This window comes from Corvus brachyrhynchos, unplaced genomic scaffold, assembly GCF_000691975.1.
Source record: "Corvus brachyrhynchos isolate BGI_N302 unplaced genomic scaffold, ASM69197v1 scaffold283, whole genome shotgun sequence".
Taxonomy (NCBI): Eukaryota; Metazoa; Chordata; class Aves; order Passeriformes; family Corvidae; genus Corvus; species Corvus brachyrhynchos.
Genome location: NW_008237409.1, coordinates 2,315,920 through 2,335,454, shown reverse-complemented (window position 1 = coordinate 2,335,454; position 19,535 = coordinate 2,315,920). Strand labels below are relative to the sequence as shown.

The 19,535-nt window shown below is 45.5% G+C and overlaps 1 protein-coding gene across 8 annotated transcripts in view; it reads right to left on the bottom strand.

Annotated features, from left to right (window-relative positions):
- Nucleotides 1–19,535, bottom strand: part of BCAS3 (BCAS3, microtubule associated cell migration factor) — a 301,373-nt gene that overhangs the window by 6,710 nt on the left and 275,128 nt on the right. For 2 of the 8 annotated variants that reach the window (XM_017730950.1, XM_017730951.1), the window contains 2 exons: nucleotides 14,600–14,767; nucleotides 9,145–9,210 (listed from right to left, as the gene is read on the bottom strand). The exons of 1 other annotated variant lie outside the window; for it this stretch is intronic. In XM_017730950.1, the coding sequence (XP_017586439.1) occupies nucleotides 9,145–9,210; nucleotides 14,600–14,767 (234 nt within the window). Of the gene's footprint in view, nucleotides 1–9,144; nucleotides 9,211–14,552; nucleotides 14,768–19,535 lie in introns of all 8 variants that reach the window. 5 more of the 8 variants (XM_008631086.2, XM_008631087.2, XM_017730954.1 and 2 more) reach the window with 4 other exon arrangements.

Sequence of the window (19,535 nt, the reverse complement as noted above, 5' to 3'; positions counted from 1 at the left end):
GGGACAGGCATTTTCCAGGCATGGGGAGAGACACAAGGTGCTGCTCACCAAACCTACCCCTCCCCATCCAGGGGGGCTTCTGAATAAACAGCTAAAAGGCAAAAATTCAAGCCTCACTTTAAAATCCAAGACAATTCCCTCCCTTTTGGAGAAGATTCCCTGCAGACAGGGCTCTGGGAATGCCAGCCTGGTCCATGATCTGGGGCAGGCACACATAAGGGCCCTTCATACCTCCTTGTCTTTGACTGAAATCCTGACAGATTCTGTGGCAAGGACTATTTTTTCACCCTTACATCTACACAATGCCCATCACGGGGGACTTGCAGAACTGACTGGGGCTTCCCGAGTGTTACTTATTAACTGTAATGAATAATAATTATGGAGCTTCTGCCATCTGGATTCTCACTCAAAAGGGCCCTATTTAAAGGGAACGCTAAAAGGCAATTTGTATTAACACAATGGAAGTCTTAAGGATCTCTTAAACTGTTTGTAATTTACACAACGCTCCCCAGTGAATGGGTGAGTTAAACATTTTAATTTCACTGATTGCTGCTGAAGGGAGCGGGATGTGCTCCCCGGGAGGAGCTCGAACAGGGCACTTGTACATGGAAACACTCCATCTTTCAGGATTTAGACAACATCCCAAACTCTGCTGGATGCTTTTGGCACTGTTTCTGCAGGAACACTCACTCTGAGCATCACCACTGGTGCCCAGGGCAGCTGCTGCTGCTGCCTGGGACACACAAGGTGGAGAAGAGCTCAAAAGCTGACGTGGGTTTGGAAAATACACTGGGATGCAGAAATACCGGGATGCCTGGAAATTACATCGCTGCTGCTGCACTTGGAGGTTTTTCTTGAGTATTTCCCTTTATTTTTTGTTATGAAATGCAATTATGCTAATGAGGGAGCTCTAATTATAATCCATCTCCAGCACCCTCGGCGGCTGCTCGGAGCGAGGGGCTCCAGCCCTGCTGGCAGTTCCAGGGACCCGCTGGCAGGGAGGGCACAGGGGGGTACTGCACCCCCGGGGGAACCTGTGCTTTTGGGTATTTGGATGAACAAAGATTGTTAATATTAAATTCCAGCAAAACGAAAGCACCAAGTCCTCATTAAAAATCTTAATTTTCCAAGCTGGCTTTAATTTGAGATGGCTGAAATTTCCGGGCAAATGTGCGTTTCTCCTTTCCAAAGGGAGCACAAGCAAAAAGTCAGTTCTCAGTTTTATATATTGCTATGATTACAATTTCATATGGTTATGATAATGTTTAAAAGTCAATTAAAGCTGCTCTCTGCCCCAAGCCTTGTGCCTGTTCACCTGCACTGACACCCAGTGCAGTGGGACCAACTTCCTGCCGTGCTCTGGGTGGCTGTGACAGACCTGCTCCTCAGAAATGTTTCTTTTTCCTTTTTTCATAAACTCAGCAGTTTCAGAAAACAGATTTTAAACTATTTTCAAATGAGGAAATTAAAAAAAAAATAAAACGATGGCATTTGAACATTGAAAATCAATTCCTGTGTTAGAACTGTCTCATCCTGTCACAACCTGGAAGATGCTGAGGCACCACAAAAGCACCTCCATTAAATTTGCAAGTCAAGAAGACTGGGAAACACTGCCTGAGCAACTTCTGTGAAATCAGGATTCAATGGCCTATGTAAAATATTAGTTCCTGTCAAACTACCTTACAGTAACTCCAGTGCTGAATCCACACAGAGTTGGCTCATGCCATGCACCTGAAGATGAAACCTGGCATCTTGGAACAAAGGTGGCAGGATCCAGCAAGGAGATGGGGAGGTACAGGAGGCAGGAGAGATCCAGGGGAAATGAAGACTGAGCCTTCTGAACATCAGAGTCCCTCTGAGACCCCAAATCTCATTTCTAGTGCCTGATTTCACTGCGGAGATGCCAAACAACTTAACACTTACAAAACAGGGCGGACACCTGAGCTCACAGAAATGTCTGGGTCTGCTTCAGGCACAAAGAGATTGCTGAGAAAAGGACAGAACGTTTTCCTGCACAAACTTCTAAACAGGTTGTTTACTCCTTTAAAAAGAGAACCCAGAAAGCTCCATGTGACTCCAGCCCATGGAGTGGGAGATCCAAGACTCTGGCATCTTGCCAGACTTGACTCTCAGCATTTTATGGAAGGTTAAAAGTGCACCAGATAAAGGACTGGCATTTAGAGGGAGAATATTCCTCAAGATAGGCACTTTCACAATGACTTCCAGTGCTTTAAAAAAATAATCTCAATTTTCCTAGAGCTGTATATTTTTGTAAAGAGGTTTAGGATGTTTTCCTACATAAATGGCTCTTCAGAAGGATGAGTTGCTGATTTTAGCCAGCATGTGAAAATTTCAAAAGCTATGACAGTCAAATAGAAAATCATTTCTGTAGCCCATCACATCCTGCAAGCCTACAGCTCCTTGTGCAAGATTTACAGATGAGGTTTTTCACTGAACATGCAGCGATGGTTGCTTGGGTTTAAAGGAATTCTCTCTTACCCCATCCTGAAAGTTTCACTATGCTGCTACTATAGATTCCTGTAAGATATCCTATGTGGAATACATGCTTTCCTGTGCCAACCAGTGTGTGTAGACAAGTTTTTTAATGCATTTAGGCAGAACTATCTTGCATCTCCAGTTACGCAAGCAGCACATCTGTGTATATCAGACCAAAAGCATTTGCAGAGAAAACACTGTATTAAAATTCCTGGGTTTGGTCTCTCATTCCCAGGGTTATAGGAGTGCCTCCGATTGCTCAACACTGACCCCTCTGTCAGCCTCTACTGCACGAAGGAAATTACAAATTCAGAGTAAAATGCGTGTTTATGACACCTACCACGTCCTGCACCCACTGAACTCTGGGGATATTGCTCAGAAATGTTGGAGGCAATGCTCCTATTCCTGGAACATTTTCTATCCAAAGCAGGTGTGGATCTGGGCATCCCTCTTCCCTCCAGAGCTGGAGCCACTCGAGTCTCAGGACAGGGGGGTCCTGTCCCAGAGGTGGCTGAAGCAGAGACAGGGATGGTCAGGAGCCCTCAGGGAGTGCTGGGGGTCCCCTCTCCTCCTCCTTGGGCTCAGCCAAACAATCCCAGCAGAAAAACTGGGTAAGGAAAAGCTGCCTGAAGGTCAAACCCACAAACCTGGTGATGACCTCAGGGTCTGGGCAGTGACTGCTGACACTCTGCATGAGAATTTCACACCTGATCCTCCAAATTTCAGCTCCTTTCCCATCTAAGGCCTAATTCTCTCCTCTCTGTGATGCCACCTCAGCACTGGGCCTCCTTAAAGCCTCTCAGGTAGGAAGACAAGCCCTGGGGTAGACTCCAGTGCTGAGTGTGCCTCTGTGCATCTCACACGTGTGCTCTCTGTGCTGCTGACACAAACACACTGCAGAGCTCATTGCAGAAGTATAATATTACAAAGCAAAGTCATTCTGGCACAACTTCTAGTACTTCTGACACAGAGTGGCCTTTCAGGCCAGTGAGAGGGTCTGGGCTGCTCCCCCGGTGCAGATTGATGCTGAGGAGGAAGCTAGACCAGACTGGAATTTGGGTTTGATTCAAAGGAAAAGTTAAGAAGTTTGGGGGGGCAGCAGATGCTCAGCTGGTCCAAATCAGGGGAGTTTTGTTGAAGCTCACGAAATGATGTCACCACAGCCTCAGCCCTGTCTGCTCATCTAAACAGTTCAAGGCTCTCGAGTTGGGAGAGCTCAGGTGGAGATCAGGACCAGAGTCTCCTCCTCCCACTTCCCTGGCAGTAGCTCAGTGTCACTGAGAACTCCAAACCCAACCAAATAATCCCAGTTCCGAGTGCAATTTATTTAGTCTATTCACTCAATTATTTTAAAGATTATGTTGACATGGCTGCTTCAAGCAGACCAGTTTTGTAAACACAGCCCTAATTTTACAAAGCACTTGGAGTTCACAGTCATTCCCTTAAAATCACAGTTCTACCTTGACTGAGTATTAACCCAGCCTGGAAAAACAACAGCTCTGTCTCGTGGCCTCACTCCCTTGCAGGGCTGCTTGAGGCTCTTAATACACTCTCTCTTATTTATACAGCTCCAAATTCTGATGTTAGACGTAAATATGAAAGAGCCTTGATAAAAATGACATTCAAAGCTTAATTCGTCCCTTTGTTAATGGAGCTGTTGAACACAGCAATTCACATTTGTGCTCCTGAATACAGAAGGCAGCTGGAATAGTAAATTCAACATTTTTCCTTTTTGAAAGTCGTATTTTAAAAATTGTTCTAAGCACTGATTCTCTTACATTTCATCTTTGTAGCTGCACTCACAAACGTGTGGATGAGCTGCAGCTGGTGGAGGAGCTGGTGGAAGGTAACCCTGTGTGAAATCTGAAAGACCTAATGGCAAACCAAGGCATTCCTCTGGTCACATCCCCCAGAAAAGGCAATTTAAGTCATCTCAGGCTGGACAGATTATGCCTTGGATACGGGCACCTGGCAGTGAAGTTCACATCACTACCTGCTCCTCGTGTTGTGCTCTTGTGCAGACCTTTTGCTCATATTTTGATGGGTGACTAGCCATCTTTTCAAAAGATAAACCAAAAAGACAACACAGTCCTGGCATGATATTATCAAAAGAGTTTTTACCAAAGGGTGTGGATAAAAGTAGCCCTTAGTAGAGGCAAAAAAGCACCCCCAAATTTCAGATTAGGGATCTGTCCCTGCACAATTCACCTCCCACTGCTGCCTCCATGGCTGCAGATGAGGGAAGGAGGCTGCAGGGTTAATTTGTCTCTTGATTTATGCTTCTAAATGCCATTTCCACCTGACAAGGTGGGAGCACCCAGTGGGAATAGCTGTGGCATGTGGGAATAGATGGGAGATGCCATCCATGGGAATGCTGTGGAGAATTCCAGCACAGCATCCAAGCATCCTCCACAACACAGGGCATTGGAATCTTTTTAGGAAACTGCCACCATTTCCACGGCACTCATCCCAACCAGGTCTCTCCATCCCCAGCCCCTCTGGCTCCTGGATCCCCACTGAGCTGGAGCAGAGGCAGCAGGGCAGGTCCTGGCTGCTGACCCCACCAGCACCTTCCTGCCTGCAGCCTTCCCAGAAAAACATCTTTGGAAAGAGTCAGAGAAGTGATACTGACCCTTTGTCTTTCACAACACCATCAAATTTTGGTGTAAACACAAAGTTCATGTGTTGGGCAGTTACTGAGGAAGTCAATGACCAAGGGAATAACAAATAAATATCCAAAATAAATAAAGAAATAAATAAATAAAAAAAGAAGATGGTGTTTTAGCTGCGGGGGTCTTTTTGGAAAATGGGATAAAATGGGTCACACAGAAAAAGGCAGCAAGCAGTTCATGTCCTGAGGTGGACTCAGGGAGGTGACATGTCACCAGCCAGCCTCACGAGCTCCCAAATTCAGGATCTCTCCACAACAGCACATAGTTGCTACTAAAATTCACCCCCTGTCTGCATAGAAAACTAATTCCCCCTTCCCCAGGATGCAGGACAGATTGAAGGGAAGCTGCTCCCTGCCTGTGGTGGGAAATGCCTCGGAGGGATCTCCGAGGCTCTCGGTGATGTCTGAGGAACACAGAGCAAAGCCAGAGAGCACCAAAGTGCTGCTACCTCAGTGAAGGAACAGCACTGAAAAGCAGAACAGAAGCAAGAGGAGTGAGGGAAAACCTATTTACCTTTTTTTTAGCAGTTTTTACTCTTTTTATACATTACCTCACACGTTCCCAAGCACAAAACCACCAGATGTCATTTCAGAGGGCACCAGCAGAAACACAGAAAAAAGCAGCTGCTTTATGATCTTTTTGTCTTTATGTTTTCCCTCAACATCTTTTTCATTCTCTGTGAATGCACAACTTTTACACAGCCCCATTTTTACTGAAAGAATCTCCCTTTTGGAGGCTCAGCTACCTGCATGAACCTCTGCATGGCCCTGAACCCTTTCCCCTTTCATGGGGAAGCTGCAAACAGGGTTTCTTCATCTTCAAAACGCTTCCAACCAATTTGTCATTTTCCTTCCTCTTCATTTTTTTGGTCAGTGGATGGTACACACGATATTGAGCAATAATAACTAGAGGAGGATGAAAACTGCTGCAGCTTGAGAAGTGAGCTCAGGATATGATTCCTCCTCACCGGATGCCTGGAAGATGTCACTGAAATTCTCTCTCCCTTCGTGCAACCCGTGTGGAGCCAATATGAACTCCCAGCAAAGTGCTTAAAACCCCATTATTTATAATAACTGTTAAATGATGAGACATTGTTTACCCAGATCGCAAGATAAATTCTCACTTACAGAATGCTTGCCTGACTGTCCTGAACGTCATCTGGTTTTTATTTAAATGCAAAATGAAATTAGGCTCCCAATAACACAGCAGAAGAATTCAATAAGATGGGGCTTTTCACTTACAGTTTAATATTAACATTTTCCCATAAATGTTAATGAATAAAAGTCTACTGTTTTATGTATTATCCATGGTGGGGAGACAACAGGCTAGGAATGGAAGGAAAGCTAATCTTTTCATACCACAAATTAGGATATATACTTCAAGGAGGACTAAGTATTCCCAGCACTGCCAGGGACCTGGCCACAACCCTCCTTCCTCTGGGGGCAGCCACTGGAGCTGATCCCATGGGGATGCTCCAGGGAGTCTCCACTGATCACTGAGATCCTCTCCCAGCCAAAATCCCCTTTGGGTTTGTTTCTCTTTTTCTCTGGCCCTCTCTTTCATCCTGACCATACCCGAGGCACACTATGAACATCAAAAATCCAACACCATCACTGTCCAGCAAGGCCTGATCCTCTCAGACTCCACCAAGGAGAGCAAGGCAGGATTACTGCGAAAATCAGGTGACTCTTTGTGGGAAATTCTGTCAGAGAAAGGTGCAGGGGTGCTGGGAGGTGAGGGCACAGCTGCAGGCCACACCACAATGACAGGGAACAATACAACATCCGAAGGGAGAAGGACCAGGAGCTGGCAGAGGTGGCACTTTGGAGCTCCCCAAAGGACCTGTGCCTGCTGTGCAAAGCACCAGCAGCAGATCATGTGTTGGAAGAGAGGCTGAGAGGGCTGGAAGCTGCAGGACCAGAGGGTTGGCTCACACTGGAACGTTTGCATTGCTTTGGCTCTTGACTTCCCATTTACTGCAGAGGCTTTGCTGTGTTGATGTGGATTTTGCTGTTTGGTAACTCATACTTCATCCTACCCCTCTAATAAGTGTTCATTTAACAGTTTGACTGCTTAACAATTTATTGCACAAATGGGTTTCCATCCCACAGCCTCCTCCCCCATCTCCCCTGGAGAGGGCAATGCATAGTTTATGAGGGCTTTGTGACGGCCTGTGCTGCACATCCCAAAAATCAGCAAATACTCAATGGCTCTCTGGGGCTGCTGGGCTTGGGAGGAGGGACAGGAACTGTCTTGTCTTTATTCTGCCACCACCTCAGCAGCTGCAAGAGGTTTTGGCTCACAAAACAGCTGTAAAAATACCAGTCCTGGTTCAGATGCTGGGAGATGAGGGCTCTTATACTTACTGAGTGAGATATGCTTGCCATAAGTCATAGCCTACACAAAAACACCATAGAAAGACTCCTAAAAGGAATGACAAGGTAATTATAGGAATTACAGATGGAAAAATCCTGTTGTCTCCTGCCCCCTTCCCAGTGTGGGACCACTCGGTGTGGGGCAGGCTTCAGGCCTCGGACTTTTAAAGGGAAGATTTAATAAACACTGAGAAATATTTCTAAATATTTAGAAAACCCAAAATAACAGATTTCCAAGCCAAGCTGTACAAACAGAAAATGAATTTAGAAAACTTGTTAAAAACCCAACAGCTTTTGCGTGCACCAAAACATATTTGGGTAGCAGGAATCGCCTCCTGGGCAGGATGCTGCAAGCAGAGCTGGGAGGATGCTCAGCCCTGGCTGCAATACCTACCATGGCTCTCCTCTTGTTCCCCCTGGAATCAACAGCAGAACCCTCAGGGATGCAAACAGCTTCATGCTTTAGGAGGGACTCAGCAGACAATCAAATGTGAGCAAAGCCAAGCTAGACAGGACAGAGCTTTGAATTTTCCTGTGAAATTCTGGAGTGCTGCAGTTAATTTGCTTAATCATTAGGAGGAAAAACCACAACCCCAAGCAAACAAAAAAAAAACCCCAACACAGCAACAAATCTCTATGGAAAAAGGGAACTGTGTCTCTGTTCACTGCTTTTGAGACAATGCATAGGAAGAAAAATGTCCAGTTCCAATAATGTCATAACCTGATTACAGCCTGACCAGAAGAGCTAAAACACTTGCAGAACAATGAGTAAGAAATTAAGTTTTAAATTGAGTGCTGGCCCTATCTCGTGTCACTTCTTTATATTCCAGTAGAAAGGACACTGCTGAGCTCATTTCATATCGAGCAGAGTGAGATGCCTGCATGCAGACACCATTTAGTCATCTCCTATATGTTCCTCCCCATTTCTTTCTCTGGGAGGAATGACAAATCCAGAAATGTGACTGCACTTTGTTTTATTATGATATTGATTTTTCCTGCCAAGGGAAAGTGCATTTATCCCCCAGGTCTGTGCGCTGGCAGGGAAGGGTTAACAAAATGTTTATCACAAAGCTGGCTTCAGAGTTGAAAGTAATGTGATCAGTAATGAATTTTGTGTTACATTAGGTTGTATAAATGGACAGACAAGCGCAGACAACAAGTGGCCAGGAGTCGGGGCTAATCTAATGATGTAAAAATAGAGACAGCACCAATTATACTTGGGGCCAGCTCAGAGCTCCTGCAGGGACTGCAAATGAATAGGTACAAATCAAATTACTGACTAATAGACGCACTACAAGAGAGGGCAGTCAATGCTAAATACATTAGGGCCTTGTGACCTCTCTGCTCCGAACAGCAGAATCCTAAATTTGACTTAAAAAAAAAAAAAAATCAAAGAAACTCTTGTTCATTTAAGGAGAGCAACAGAACAATGTTATTTGTGAAATGACTTGAGACACTTTGATATTTTTTGGTGTGTCCCCCTATGGCCACGTTAGGTATGTGGCTCTTGGAAAGATGAGAGAGGGTTTGCTTTTAGAACAAGGGAAAATACTCTTTGTGCAAAAGTTAAGACCTGATAACAATACAGTTATGTTACATACCAAAACATTTCAAAGCCATGTGCCTCTTTGTGGTGATGTTTTTTACTGCTACTTCACCGGCTGTGTCTGTATCGAAAATAAAATATTTCTTAAAAAAATACCTTGATTTAATAAGAAGAAAAAGAAAAGGAATCTCCCCACACCACAATTGATAAAAAGCAAATGCAGTTGATCAAGTTGTTATCAAATGGCAGAAAGTCAGAGTTGTCTTGTGGCAGCAGTGCTCCCTTTACAATTTTTCTGCAAACAGCAAGAACCTGAATTCACACTAGAAATATTCATGGTATCAGCAGTCACACCCCTCCTCCTTAAATAATGTATGACCTGGAAGAAATTCCAGTAAAAACTCCCAGGGCTGGTGGCAAGATTGGATTTGGAGACAAGGGAAATTACCGGGAAATTAAAAATGCCTTTGTTGGGCCTGCCCAGGGCTGTGTGATGGGGCTGCTCAGGGAGACCCTTGGACAGGAGAGAGCAGGAAACCCACACTGAAGTGCTTGATATCCCAAAATGTGTGCAAGGCCAGTGCTCCTCTTATCCAGCACTTCAGAAATGGTGGGTCCTAAAGAGCCTGAATTTTCCTTTCTTTTCAACCAGGCCCATCCAAATAAACCTTTTGTAGGAAGAACTGCACTGAGCTCTCAGACTTATTGGAGGGGGTAATTTAATCTCTGACCCTGGGATGAATATTCTGAAAGTTCAAAGGCTGCTTTTAGCATCGATGTTATTTGATCCACCAGTGGGTTTGCCGCCCAAGCTGGTTTTGCACTGAACCTATGCAGAAATCTCCTGGCAGAAATGCTCTTCAGGGGAAAAATCATTTGCTCTGTGTTCCTGTAGCCCATGTCTGAGTTAGGATGAAAACCAACTGAGGAGAGAGAAGGAGAAAATTGCCTTGGAAAAATTAAAAGGAAGAGGAAGAGAGGAAGAAAGGAAGAAATGAAAGAAGGGAGGGAGGGAAGGAGAGAGGGAGGGGAAGGTACCACTGAAAGCTCTGACTCAATAAAGGGCTAATCCTATTCCTGAAACTGAATGTACAGCTACATCTGTGTCCAGGTGGCTGCTGATCTTTGAACACAGCTTGTGAGTATGCGTATTTTCTCCTCTGGAAAAAACCCCAGGAAGGCTGGTCCTTGCATAGAGCCACTGGCTTGCCCTCCTCCCTCCGCTTCCCACCTCAGCCAGGCATGCCAGAAAACGTGTGACTTCCCTTCTCCAACCCCCAAATTTCACAGGAAGATTTCAAAACCATCCCTCTGCAAAGCTCAAAGGTGTCCAGACCCAAGTTAGGCTCGGGCTGGTGTAACAACACAGCTTTGGCTGGGGACCAGGATCCAAAGCGCCTGGAGCCCCAGTGCAGGGTTTCCTCCCGGCCATCCCCTAACAGCACGTCTAATTAGCTCCACTTACTTACATCCCATTAATCAGGTTAAAGAGTTTGCTTCAACATATGAGCTTCCTTCAGTGCATTCTGAGTTTGTTCATGAAATTTGGAAGGAATCCAGACGGTTTCCTCCAAGGGCCAGAGGTGCACCTCACTGTGCCACGGGCTTCCCACAGGCGAGAGCTGACAGACTCGGAGGTTTGCAGGAGTTTTGGAAGAAAGATGCATTTCCAAAACCATCCTGTTGCTCAAGCTGTAATGGCTTGCTCCCCTATTATAGACTGATTTTAAATATTAAGCCTAGAAGTGATCAAAATATATTGGAAAGCTTAAAAAGCGTATTTGCTGAAGGAATAGGTGAATCAGAGGATTTACTAATTACAGTATCTTTGGAGGGAAAGATTTCTAGCCTAGGCTGGCAATTTCCTCCTGTCCAGTTTGAGCGGAATCCTGTCAGAGATATTTGTCTGAAGCAGAGTTTCATAAATCACAGTCCTAGGGTGGTTTTTTGGGGGGGGAATGCAATATGAAGCTCCAGCACACACTTAGGAACTGCACTGCAAATGTAAATGTTGTAGCTGCTTGAAAACAAAGCTTTGCAAGCAAAAGAGGGCACTGACCACTAACATTTGTGTCTAGACTTTCATAATTTCTTCTTTTCAGTGAGAGTTTGACAGAAACTGAAACAGCAAAAGCATCTTTTTGCATCTTTGCCAATTTACGCCTTCCTTGGAATTAAATGTGTATCTGGGCTGACAGCTTATGTACAGCAGACTCCGCTTGAGATAGACATGGGTCGTCTGAATAATTGGATAACAAGGGGAAAAGCTGTTTTCCCAATCAAGCCAACTAGCTGGACGACTGGAGTTATCACTTAGGTCACAAGGAAAGGAGATTTTTGGGGGGGTCACTTTCCAGACCTGGTTCTTCTCCCACCCACTGTCCGACAGCCCTTGGCACCCAGTCGGAGTCGGAGGTGGAAAAGCCTCATCTAATCCCCCTTTCCTGCGAGTGCCAGATTGCTCCTCATGTTTTTAGCACCCTCCAGTTTGATGTTTGTGGTATGACCAATCTCTGGGTCATTTTCTGCCTCTGCCAGTAGCCAGAGCCAGGGTTAGTGTCGCCATCCCTGCTTTGCAAGGCAATGAGGCAGGTACAAAACAAAGATTCTGGGAATATCAGCTCCCCAAAGTGGTCTGTGCACCACGAGCACACACTTCCTCCACACCACTGCAGCCTATCAGCCCTGATTTCTATATAAACCTACGTGTCAGCTATGCCCTAACAGTTAAGGCATTAAAAGAATCTTTTTATCTCTTGCCATTAAGTGCATGTCAGGACCAGTTGAGCACTTGACAAAGTCTCACTGTCCACTCTACCGCCCAGTTTTTGTCCACACGTTGGACCCCAGCCTTGCACATGCACAAATCTTCACATTCCCAGTTAGAAATGTTCATTAATTTGTGCTGAAGTTTGAGAAAGACTTTGCAAGTTTTGTTAAATCTCTGCAAAATCTATTTAAGGACTGAAGAGAATCCAAGGAGCACAAACAGGGGTTAAAGCATGAGTAACATAAAGGCATAAATAAATTAAAATAGTTATTTTAGGATTATTAGAAGGATTATAAATTCCACGATTTTGAGTCCAATGTAGAAACATAAACACTGATTTTGAAAGCAGCAGCAAGATAGAAATCAGCTACCAACAAACAAACCTCCAGTGCCCTTTTCTGCTGAACTCTTTGCTGTCATTTCACTGTGGGGAGTGGGCAGCAGAGAACCCAAGGAGGAAAACTGAGTTTTTTCAAAGATAATTCAGTTCAGCCGAGCTTGGTTATAATGTAAGTGGTTTGGGGGAAGTGAAAACCCTCCTACTTGTTATGAGCCAACAAAGACACCTCTTTTTTGAAGTGAGGGTAATGCAGCTCCACACTTATCTCTGCCCATTTGTTAAGCAGCAGACAGATGTGAGCCCTTCCCTGTGCTCCCCAGCCTGAGGAATGGTGCTGGCAGCCAGCTCCAGTCCACTCCCTCGGCAAGAGCAGCTCTCCAGGTACATCTGAGCAGCAGAGAACTTCTCCTGTCTGTCTGGTAAAGAGGAACAGCTCAAGAGCTGTTAGGGGATGGAAGTGGAAAGGGCACGGGAGTTCACTGTCTTATCACCGGGTTTTCTCTGCTGCTCTGAGTCACCACATGCCCAAATCCTGAGAATAAAGGGTGTTAGTGGTGGAGAGAATCCCACGACAGGCAGGGAAACACAGAGTGTTAATGACAGGGAGAGGAGGGTGGTGGGATGGGGTGAGTTGGGTCAGTGCTCATGTTACTCATTATTGCTGCGTACAATCGCTGCTCTGAGATGGCATCTATCTTACACTCATTAGGGAGATTTATGGGTCTGGAGCAAGAGCTGGGAGAAATCTCTTTGGATGAATATTAACTCAGTGATGGCATCTCTATAAACAGCTCCTTTCTGTCTTTACACCTGCAGTACTGCAAGCCTCATCTTATGCCAAAGAAGTTGGCACTCGCTGCCATCAGCTGGATTTGGTGAAAATGGAAGGGAAATACAGAGCTCTGTCTCTGACAAAGTTCTTGGTTTACAATATAATATAATATATTCAATATAATGTAATTACAATATAATACACTGTCAAGTCTCCAGGGCAGTCAGTTGCCCTAACCTGGCACATCTGGAAGGCTTCAGCTTTCAGAGGAGGTATTCCACTCACCTTTCCCCTTCCATACACAGCCTGAGGGGTGCTGACCCATTATCAGCAGTGGATACCCTCCCAAAGTTCACACTGATCACAGCATGGGTCAGTAAGTGATGAAATATGTGCCTTTCTCTATTTTCACAGCCTGCTTTTTCTATCTTCCCAGCCCTTTACAGACATGAGCTGATTGAAGCCCACAGCAGCAATGTGAGGCATCTCTATCCTCACTGCACTGATGGAGCTCTGGAGTCATGGACATGTGAAGTGTCTTGTCCAAGGCAAAAAGCTGGTGAGGATTTGCACCAGATCTGCAGCAGACCCACACTTAGTGTTCAGCCAACTCCTTCTGTTAACACCAAATCTCAACCCATCCTTTGATTTCATCTCTCTCTCGATGGAAATCAGAGGGAGGACAGTTGAGAAGGTGACCAGCTGGGTTATGAAGGTGCTTCTGCACTACTCAGCCTGGTTACTGCTGCATGTACCTACAGACAAGGGCTAAAATCCTGCTCCTCTGCATCCTTCTCCTCCAGGCTGTGGGAAGCTGCTGCAGTTTGCTACCTGCTCCACAGTGACCCACCTGCAAAGCAGGATGAGCCCTGATGGGAGAGACTTCTTGAGGAGCAGGGAGAGCTCAGAGCAGCACAAGATCCTCAGTAAAGATCCATAGGTTGGCATTCCCACACCTTTCTGCTGGTTTCTCCTCTTTTGTCTTCCCAGGCAAGCTGCCAGGAGGGTGACAAGTGAGTTGGCAGCTGATGTTAGGAGCCACCATCACTATGAGGAGTTTTTACTGGAGGTGTTTTTTGGAACAAGTGGAAATTAATGGAGACAATAAACCTGCAGTAACCGCGCTTTAGTTTCTGAGCATCTCCTACCATGGGGCCCCTTCTGACAGCCTAATCTCTGATGTGCCATTCCATTTACTTAAACAGATGATACAATTTATCAATATAATGGACACTGATGAAGATGGATTAATTTGGATTACAGAACCAGCGTTTCACAGTGGCTCTGTTCAGACACAAAATGAGGATACGTGTGATTATGGCATTGTTTGGAGCAGGGTGGGCAAGGGCAGCAATCTGCACAAGGATGCTCCTGAGCTGGCAGGAGGGGAGGAAGGAGAGCCCTTGTCCCAGCTATACGATAAGGAAGCTTCATGTGCCAACATCTCAGACCGTATCCATGCGATCTACCGCTTCCATCCCACTGAGATCCCCACAAAAGTAAATTAATCAGAGAGAGAGAGGAGCGTACAGAGAAAAAGGAAAGGCGAAACTAAAAAAAAAAAACCAAAAAAAAAATCACCATTGGGTGAGATGTACGTGATCTCTGATCACACCTCTTCTTTGTACCTGTTCCTGATCCCACCATGTCCCTGCTGGGGGATTCGCACATGGCGTCGGCCAGGCGCTCGCGCAGCCCCTCCTCGCCGTGCTCCATGGAGGACATGTGGCGCAGACCGAAGTTCTCGGGCCAGCTGCCACACACCTCCAGCAAGGTCACGCTCCGGTCGAAGGCACCTTCAACAGACAAAAGGGACACGTGTGGGACACCCTGGCACCAACCTCCTTCCATGTGTGGTGCATTTTGGGTGCCTGAAAAGCTGATTTTTAGCACAGGAGTTAAAACGTTTATGTTACCAGCACAGCACAGCACAGCAGAACCCAAAGTATGGACCAGCTTTGACCAAGCAGCTGTAAGAAAAATGGTTAAATTAAAATACAGACCCAATTCTGGTCTCACACTGGTGAGAGTCAGGAAAGCAGCGCAACAACACAAATGTGAATGGCATACATTTATTTTTATGTTAGACAAGTAGAAATTATTTTTAAAGTTGGTTAGTCTTCCACTGGGCTGCTGCTGAAATCCTTCTTTCCCCTCCTCATCCTGGACAATGGAAACAACAAAGTTATTTTGTCTTTGCTAATGGGAAGAAACTTTAGCTAAAATCCCTTTCTTGCTCTGCAGCAGAGAAGTGCAGAGCGTGGCAGGGCTGCCTCGTTTCTGACAAAGGAACAAATGGATCCCTTCCCTCAGTCTGGGATATCTGTGGGTTTTCTGTGCTCCTGCACTGGGAAATTTTAGGTCAAATGTGCTCTAACAGAGACTCTTTCACCAGCAGCGCCTACTGAAGGCTCTGGCTCCTGTGAGGGAGCGCACGTACCTCCAAAAGATACTTCAAATAATTCCTTGACTTGCAGTTATTACCTCATTCACAGCAGGGTATGATGTTCTGCCGAATGCAAAGATTAGATTCTGAATTCAGGATCACTTCAAAGTACAAATTAAAATTATTCTCCTTTATTATACAGCAAGTCTTCTGCGAAGGCTTACTTAAATCATTCCCACTTGGAACAAGATTACAGTTATGCTTTGTTGCTTCAAGCACATACCATTTACTCCACTATTAGGTAACTGAATATGCAGCGTTTATTGTGCCTGGTTTCTGCCAGCCTACCGAGGGGAAAAAATGCAAATGCCAATGTTTCTCAAAGTTAAAAGTACATGAAACACGTCCTTGTTATCAGGCCTTTGGTTTTCCCCTTTGATCAGCCGTCAGAAACTATCTACACTTGTAGTCTGTGACTGTACAGCTTCACAGCACACTCCCTGCCACTGACAGGTGGTAATAGAAAGGGTGAGAGACCAAGCCCCGCGGCAGGCGGCCCTTCCTCTGATAACGTCCAAAGTACCGGGTGATAACCGTTCGTAAACACTCGGCCAGCCAGTTAATCCATACATCAGCAAAGAGGGGCAGATAATTCTGAACTCTAATGGCACGGACAAAAGCACCAGGGCTGGCATTCAGGGATTTATATGGGCTGCAATGGTGACTTCTGGCTCCTGAATTTCATCGGCGCGCACGGCGTTGATTTATCTCCTCAGCCTGGCTGCGGAGTGGATTCCTGGCACTAGAAAACCATCAACACTAAAATGGACCTCTACAAAATGGGACCGTGGCTCTTGTGTGATACATGCACTTGAACTCTGGATGAATCCCAGTTTAAACCGAGAGGAGGAATGACCAAATATTTCAACTTTTAATGGCTCTTTGGATTTATAAGGTTGCTCCAGTCCACTAATTTGTTTTAAAGTGAGGGTTCTTAAAGCTTGTTTGAGAAAATGCAGGGAGGAGGCAAAGTAATTTCGATGATGTTTAAATCTCTACAACATTTTCATGATGTCAGCTCTCCTAAAGGCAAGAGGAAAAGCAAAATCTGGGGGGTTTTTTGAAGCTTTTTTTCCCCAAGTCATCCTTCTACAGTTTCATGCAACCCTGAGACCCCACAGACTTCAGGTGTTTTTGACAGAGCTCTTAATATAGCCTGAGAATGATCAGGGGGACTTTTAAACCCGCTTCCCAAACCTCAGGGAAGCAGCAGGGACATGATGAGCTCCCACAGGTTTGCAGGGCTGCGCCAGAGATGAGAACTCTCCTCTTTTCTGGTGTCAGCCCTTATTCCAAAAGTGAGAAATGGGAGCATTTCTGCTCCTATAAGCAGACATATGAATAATAAGGCAAATGGCTTTTGAAGCTCTGCCAAGATGCCTGCTTGTGTGTACAGGGAGAAACTTCATGGAGCGCCAGGCTCTGGCTCCTGAGATACTTGAGTGAGAGCAAAGGAGACAAGTGCAGCGTTACCTCTGCAATCAGGGCCAGGAGCTGCCAAAACTTCTTAGCAGCAACGTGTGAGGCTGCAAGTGTTAATGCAAATGCAGGTTAGAGGGATTAACTGCACTGAAAACTTGCTTGTAAAAAAACTGTAGGGCTGGGGAAGCTGTAGTTTTATCTTTCCTCCCTTTTCACTCCTTCTCCGTGGTAGCAGCGCACATCTGGCAAGACCATTGATATCCAGACATCCAGCTGGGATTCAGCAGCCACCGCTGTAGCCCGTGGGTGATCACTGCCTGTAACAGGCAGAGGAGGTCCTTGCACCGTCATCTGCTCTGTGCTGCCCTGGAACCCACAAATTCCCCCTTACTTCAACACAGACACTGACAAAGTGCGTTCCAGGTAAAGCTGAACACGCAGAGTGTGACTGAGGTTATTCAGGACATGGGGCTAGAAAAGGGGACCTTGCTTGAGCAGACAAATCCTCTCCTCCTGTAAATCCCTGGCTCTGTCCCTCTCTGATGCAAAACAAAACTATTTCAGGAAAAACAAGATTAATTGTCATGGACCTTCCTGTTGGTCTCGCCAGTGCATCAGCAGACAGCACACATATCAGAATAAAATAATTAAATAATTTTTTCAAGGTAGAATTAAGTTCTGGGTATTTTTACACCTTGGAAAGTGACTCTGGAGTGTGTGACATGGCAATGGGCTGGCTGCTCCCAGGAGCCTTTGGCTGCTCTGCCCTGCCTACATCATTCCCTATGTACATCATTCCCAATGGTGCAAGGGCTAATGGCATTAAACTTCCACTGATAGCAGCTCACCCTATCTCTGCTATTTATTATATTGTAATCTCTCCTCCTGGCTGCCTGGCTCTCCCCTTTTCAATCCCAGTATCTCACTTGATAAGGTATCAAATTCCCCATCGCCGGCCAGCGAGGAGTTTACAAATAAACCTCGGTGGAGCATCCTGCTCTCAGAATCGCCAAAGCCAGAACGTAACCACAGAACCAAAGGGCTGAGAAAGCTCCTGCTGATTCCAGGGATTACTGAGGGCTGAGGGGAGGCAGGCTGACAGCCTGCTGAAACCCTACTGACAGCCACCAATATCAGCCCCTGACGTGTGAAGCCCAGACTTTCCCCTGTCCCCCCGGCCCGGATACAGCTTTGGCTGGGGAACAGGTTCCACCTAAAAGGAGCAATTCATTTAGGAACAACTCAAGAGTGAGCAAAGGACCCATTATGTGAGTCAAGCAATTACTAGTGAAATCCTGGTGAAATTTCATTAAATCACCGAAAAAAAAAATCTTATTGACTTAAAACTGTGTCAATATTTCATCCTATTGCACCATGCTTTCAAGCCAGCAGAGCACTCACTTCTCCTTTATTTATTGAAGATGAAACTGGGTGGGAATGAAGACCACCAGCCTCCCCTGTGTGATGTCCAAGCATCATCCCAGAACTCCACATCAACCCAAAAGGAATGAGCAAGACCCATGGCTTGACCATATAGGTCAAAAATGCTTTGTTTTGCAATTCCAGCCCCAAATGCTCTGAGCTAATTCTGCTCCACACACAGGATTTTTCTATTCAAACTTCAGTTTTTGCCTGAAAACAATCTCTGACTTCTCTCTTTCCACAGACATTTGCCTCCCAAGGAGCACCACCCTTTTCTCTTGCCACTGCTGATGGAGCAGAATCAGGTCCCCATCTTTCTGCTTAGCATTTCTTGCATTTTATTAATGGCAAAGGCTTCTATCATTACTCACAACAAATTACCTTCCTTAGACACACAGGATTTGTGTTCAGCATTGCAATTGTTTCAAGGCTTTTAATATAAAAGCAAAATAAATTCTAGAGAAGAAAGGAAAAAAACCAACACCCTAAACCTTGGAAATGTCCTTTCATTTCACAGCCCCACCAACCAAGAGTGAGAAAACCAGAGAAACTTCTTTTCTTCTCTGAAAAAAAAATCTAGTAGTAAAAAGTATTTTTACAAAATGTTTCAATGCTTTGAGTGTGTTATTTTTCTAAGTCAAAATAGCTAAGCTGAATCTTTCACCATAGCTCTTTAATTCGAAAGCCAGGGGAAATTTTTTTCATTAAACCTCTGGACGGCTTTGTTTAAAATATGAAATCAAGTAGCTCCATTTCCTGTCTTCTAAGGAACAGTAAATCAAAGAGAGAATGTTGTCCAAAAATACAGTAATGGTTCTATTAAAGAGCTTGACAGTTTTGAGCCTCACCTTGCATATTGCAACATATGTGTGAGCAAAAACAACAGAGTGAAGAGGAGGAGAAATGACCTGGCAATTTTAGTTGGTAAAAGATGCATCCTGATCAACAGGATGGGGCTTGACCCCACGTGATGGTGGACCCTGAGGTGTAACCAAGAGGGACCGAATGGTTGCCCATCACCTCTCCTGCTCCTCCTGGCCTTTTCAGAAGCAGGAGTGGACTCTGAAGGGAGTCCTGACCCTCCTGGCACTGGACACGCTGGTGACCACAGGGAGCTGCCCAGAAACTCCTCGGCCGGGAGTGAGAACCCCACAGGCGTGCGAGGAGCCAGCACATGGAAACTCCTCGCCCAAAGCAGTGAGTCAAACTGTAACATACCCCATTTAAACATTAAAGGTTGAACTTTCCTACAGGCTCTGCCAACTCCCCTGCCA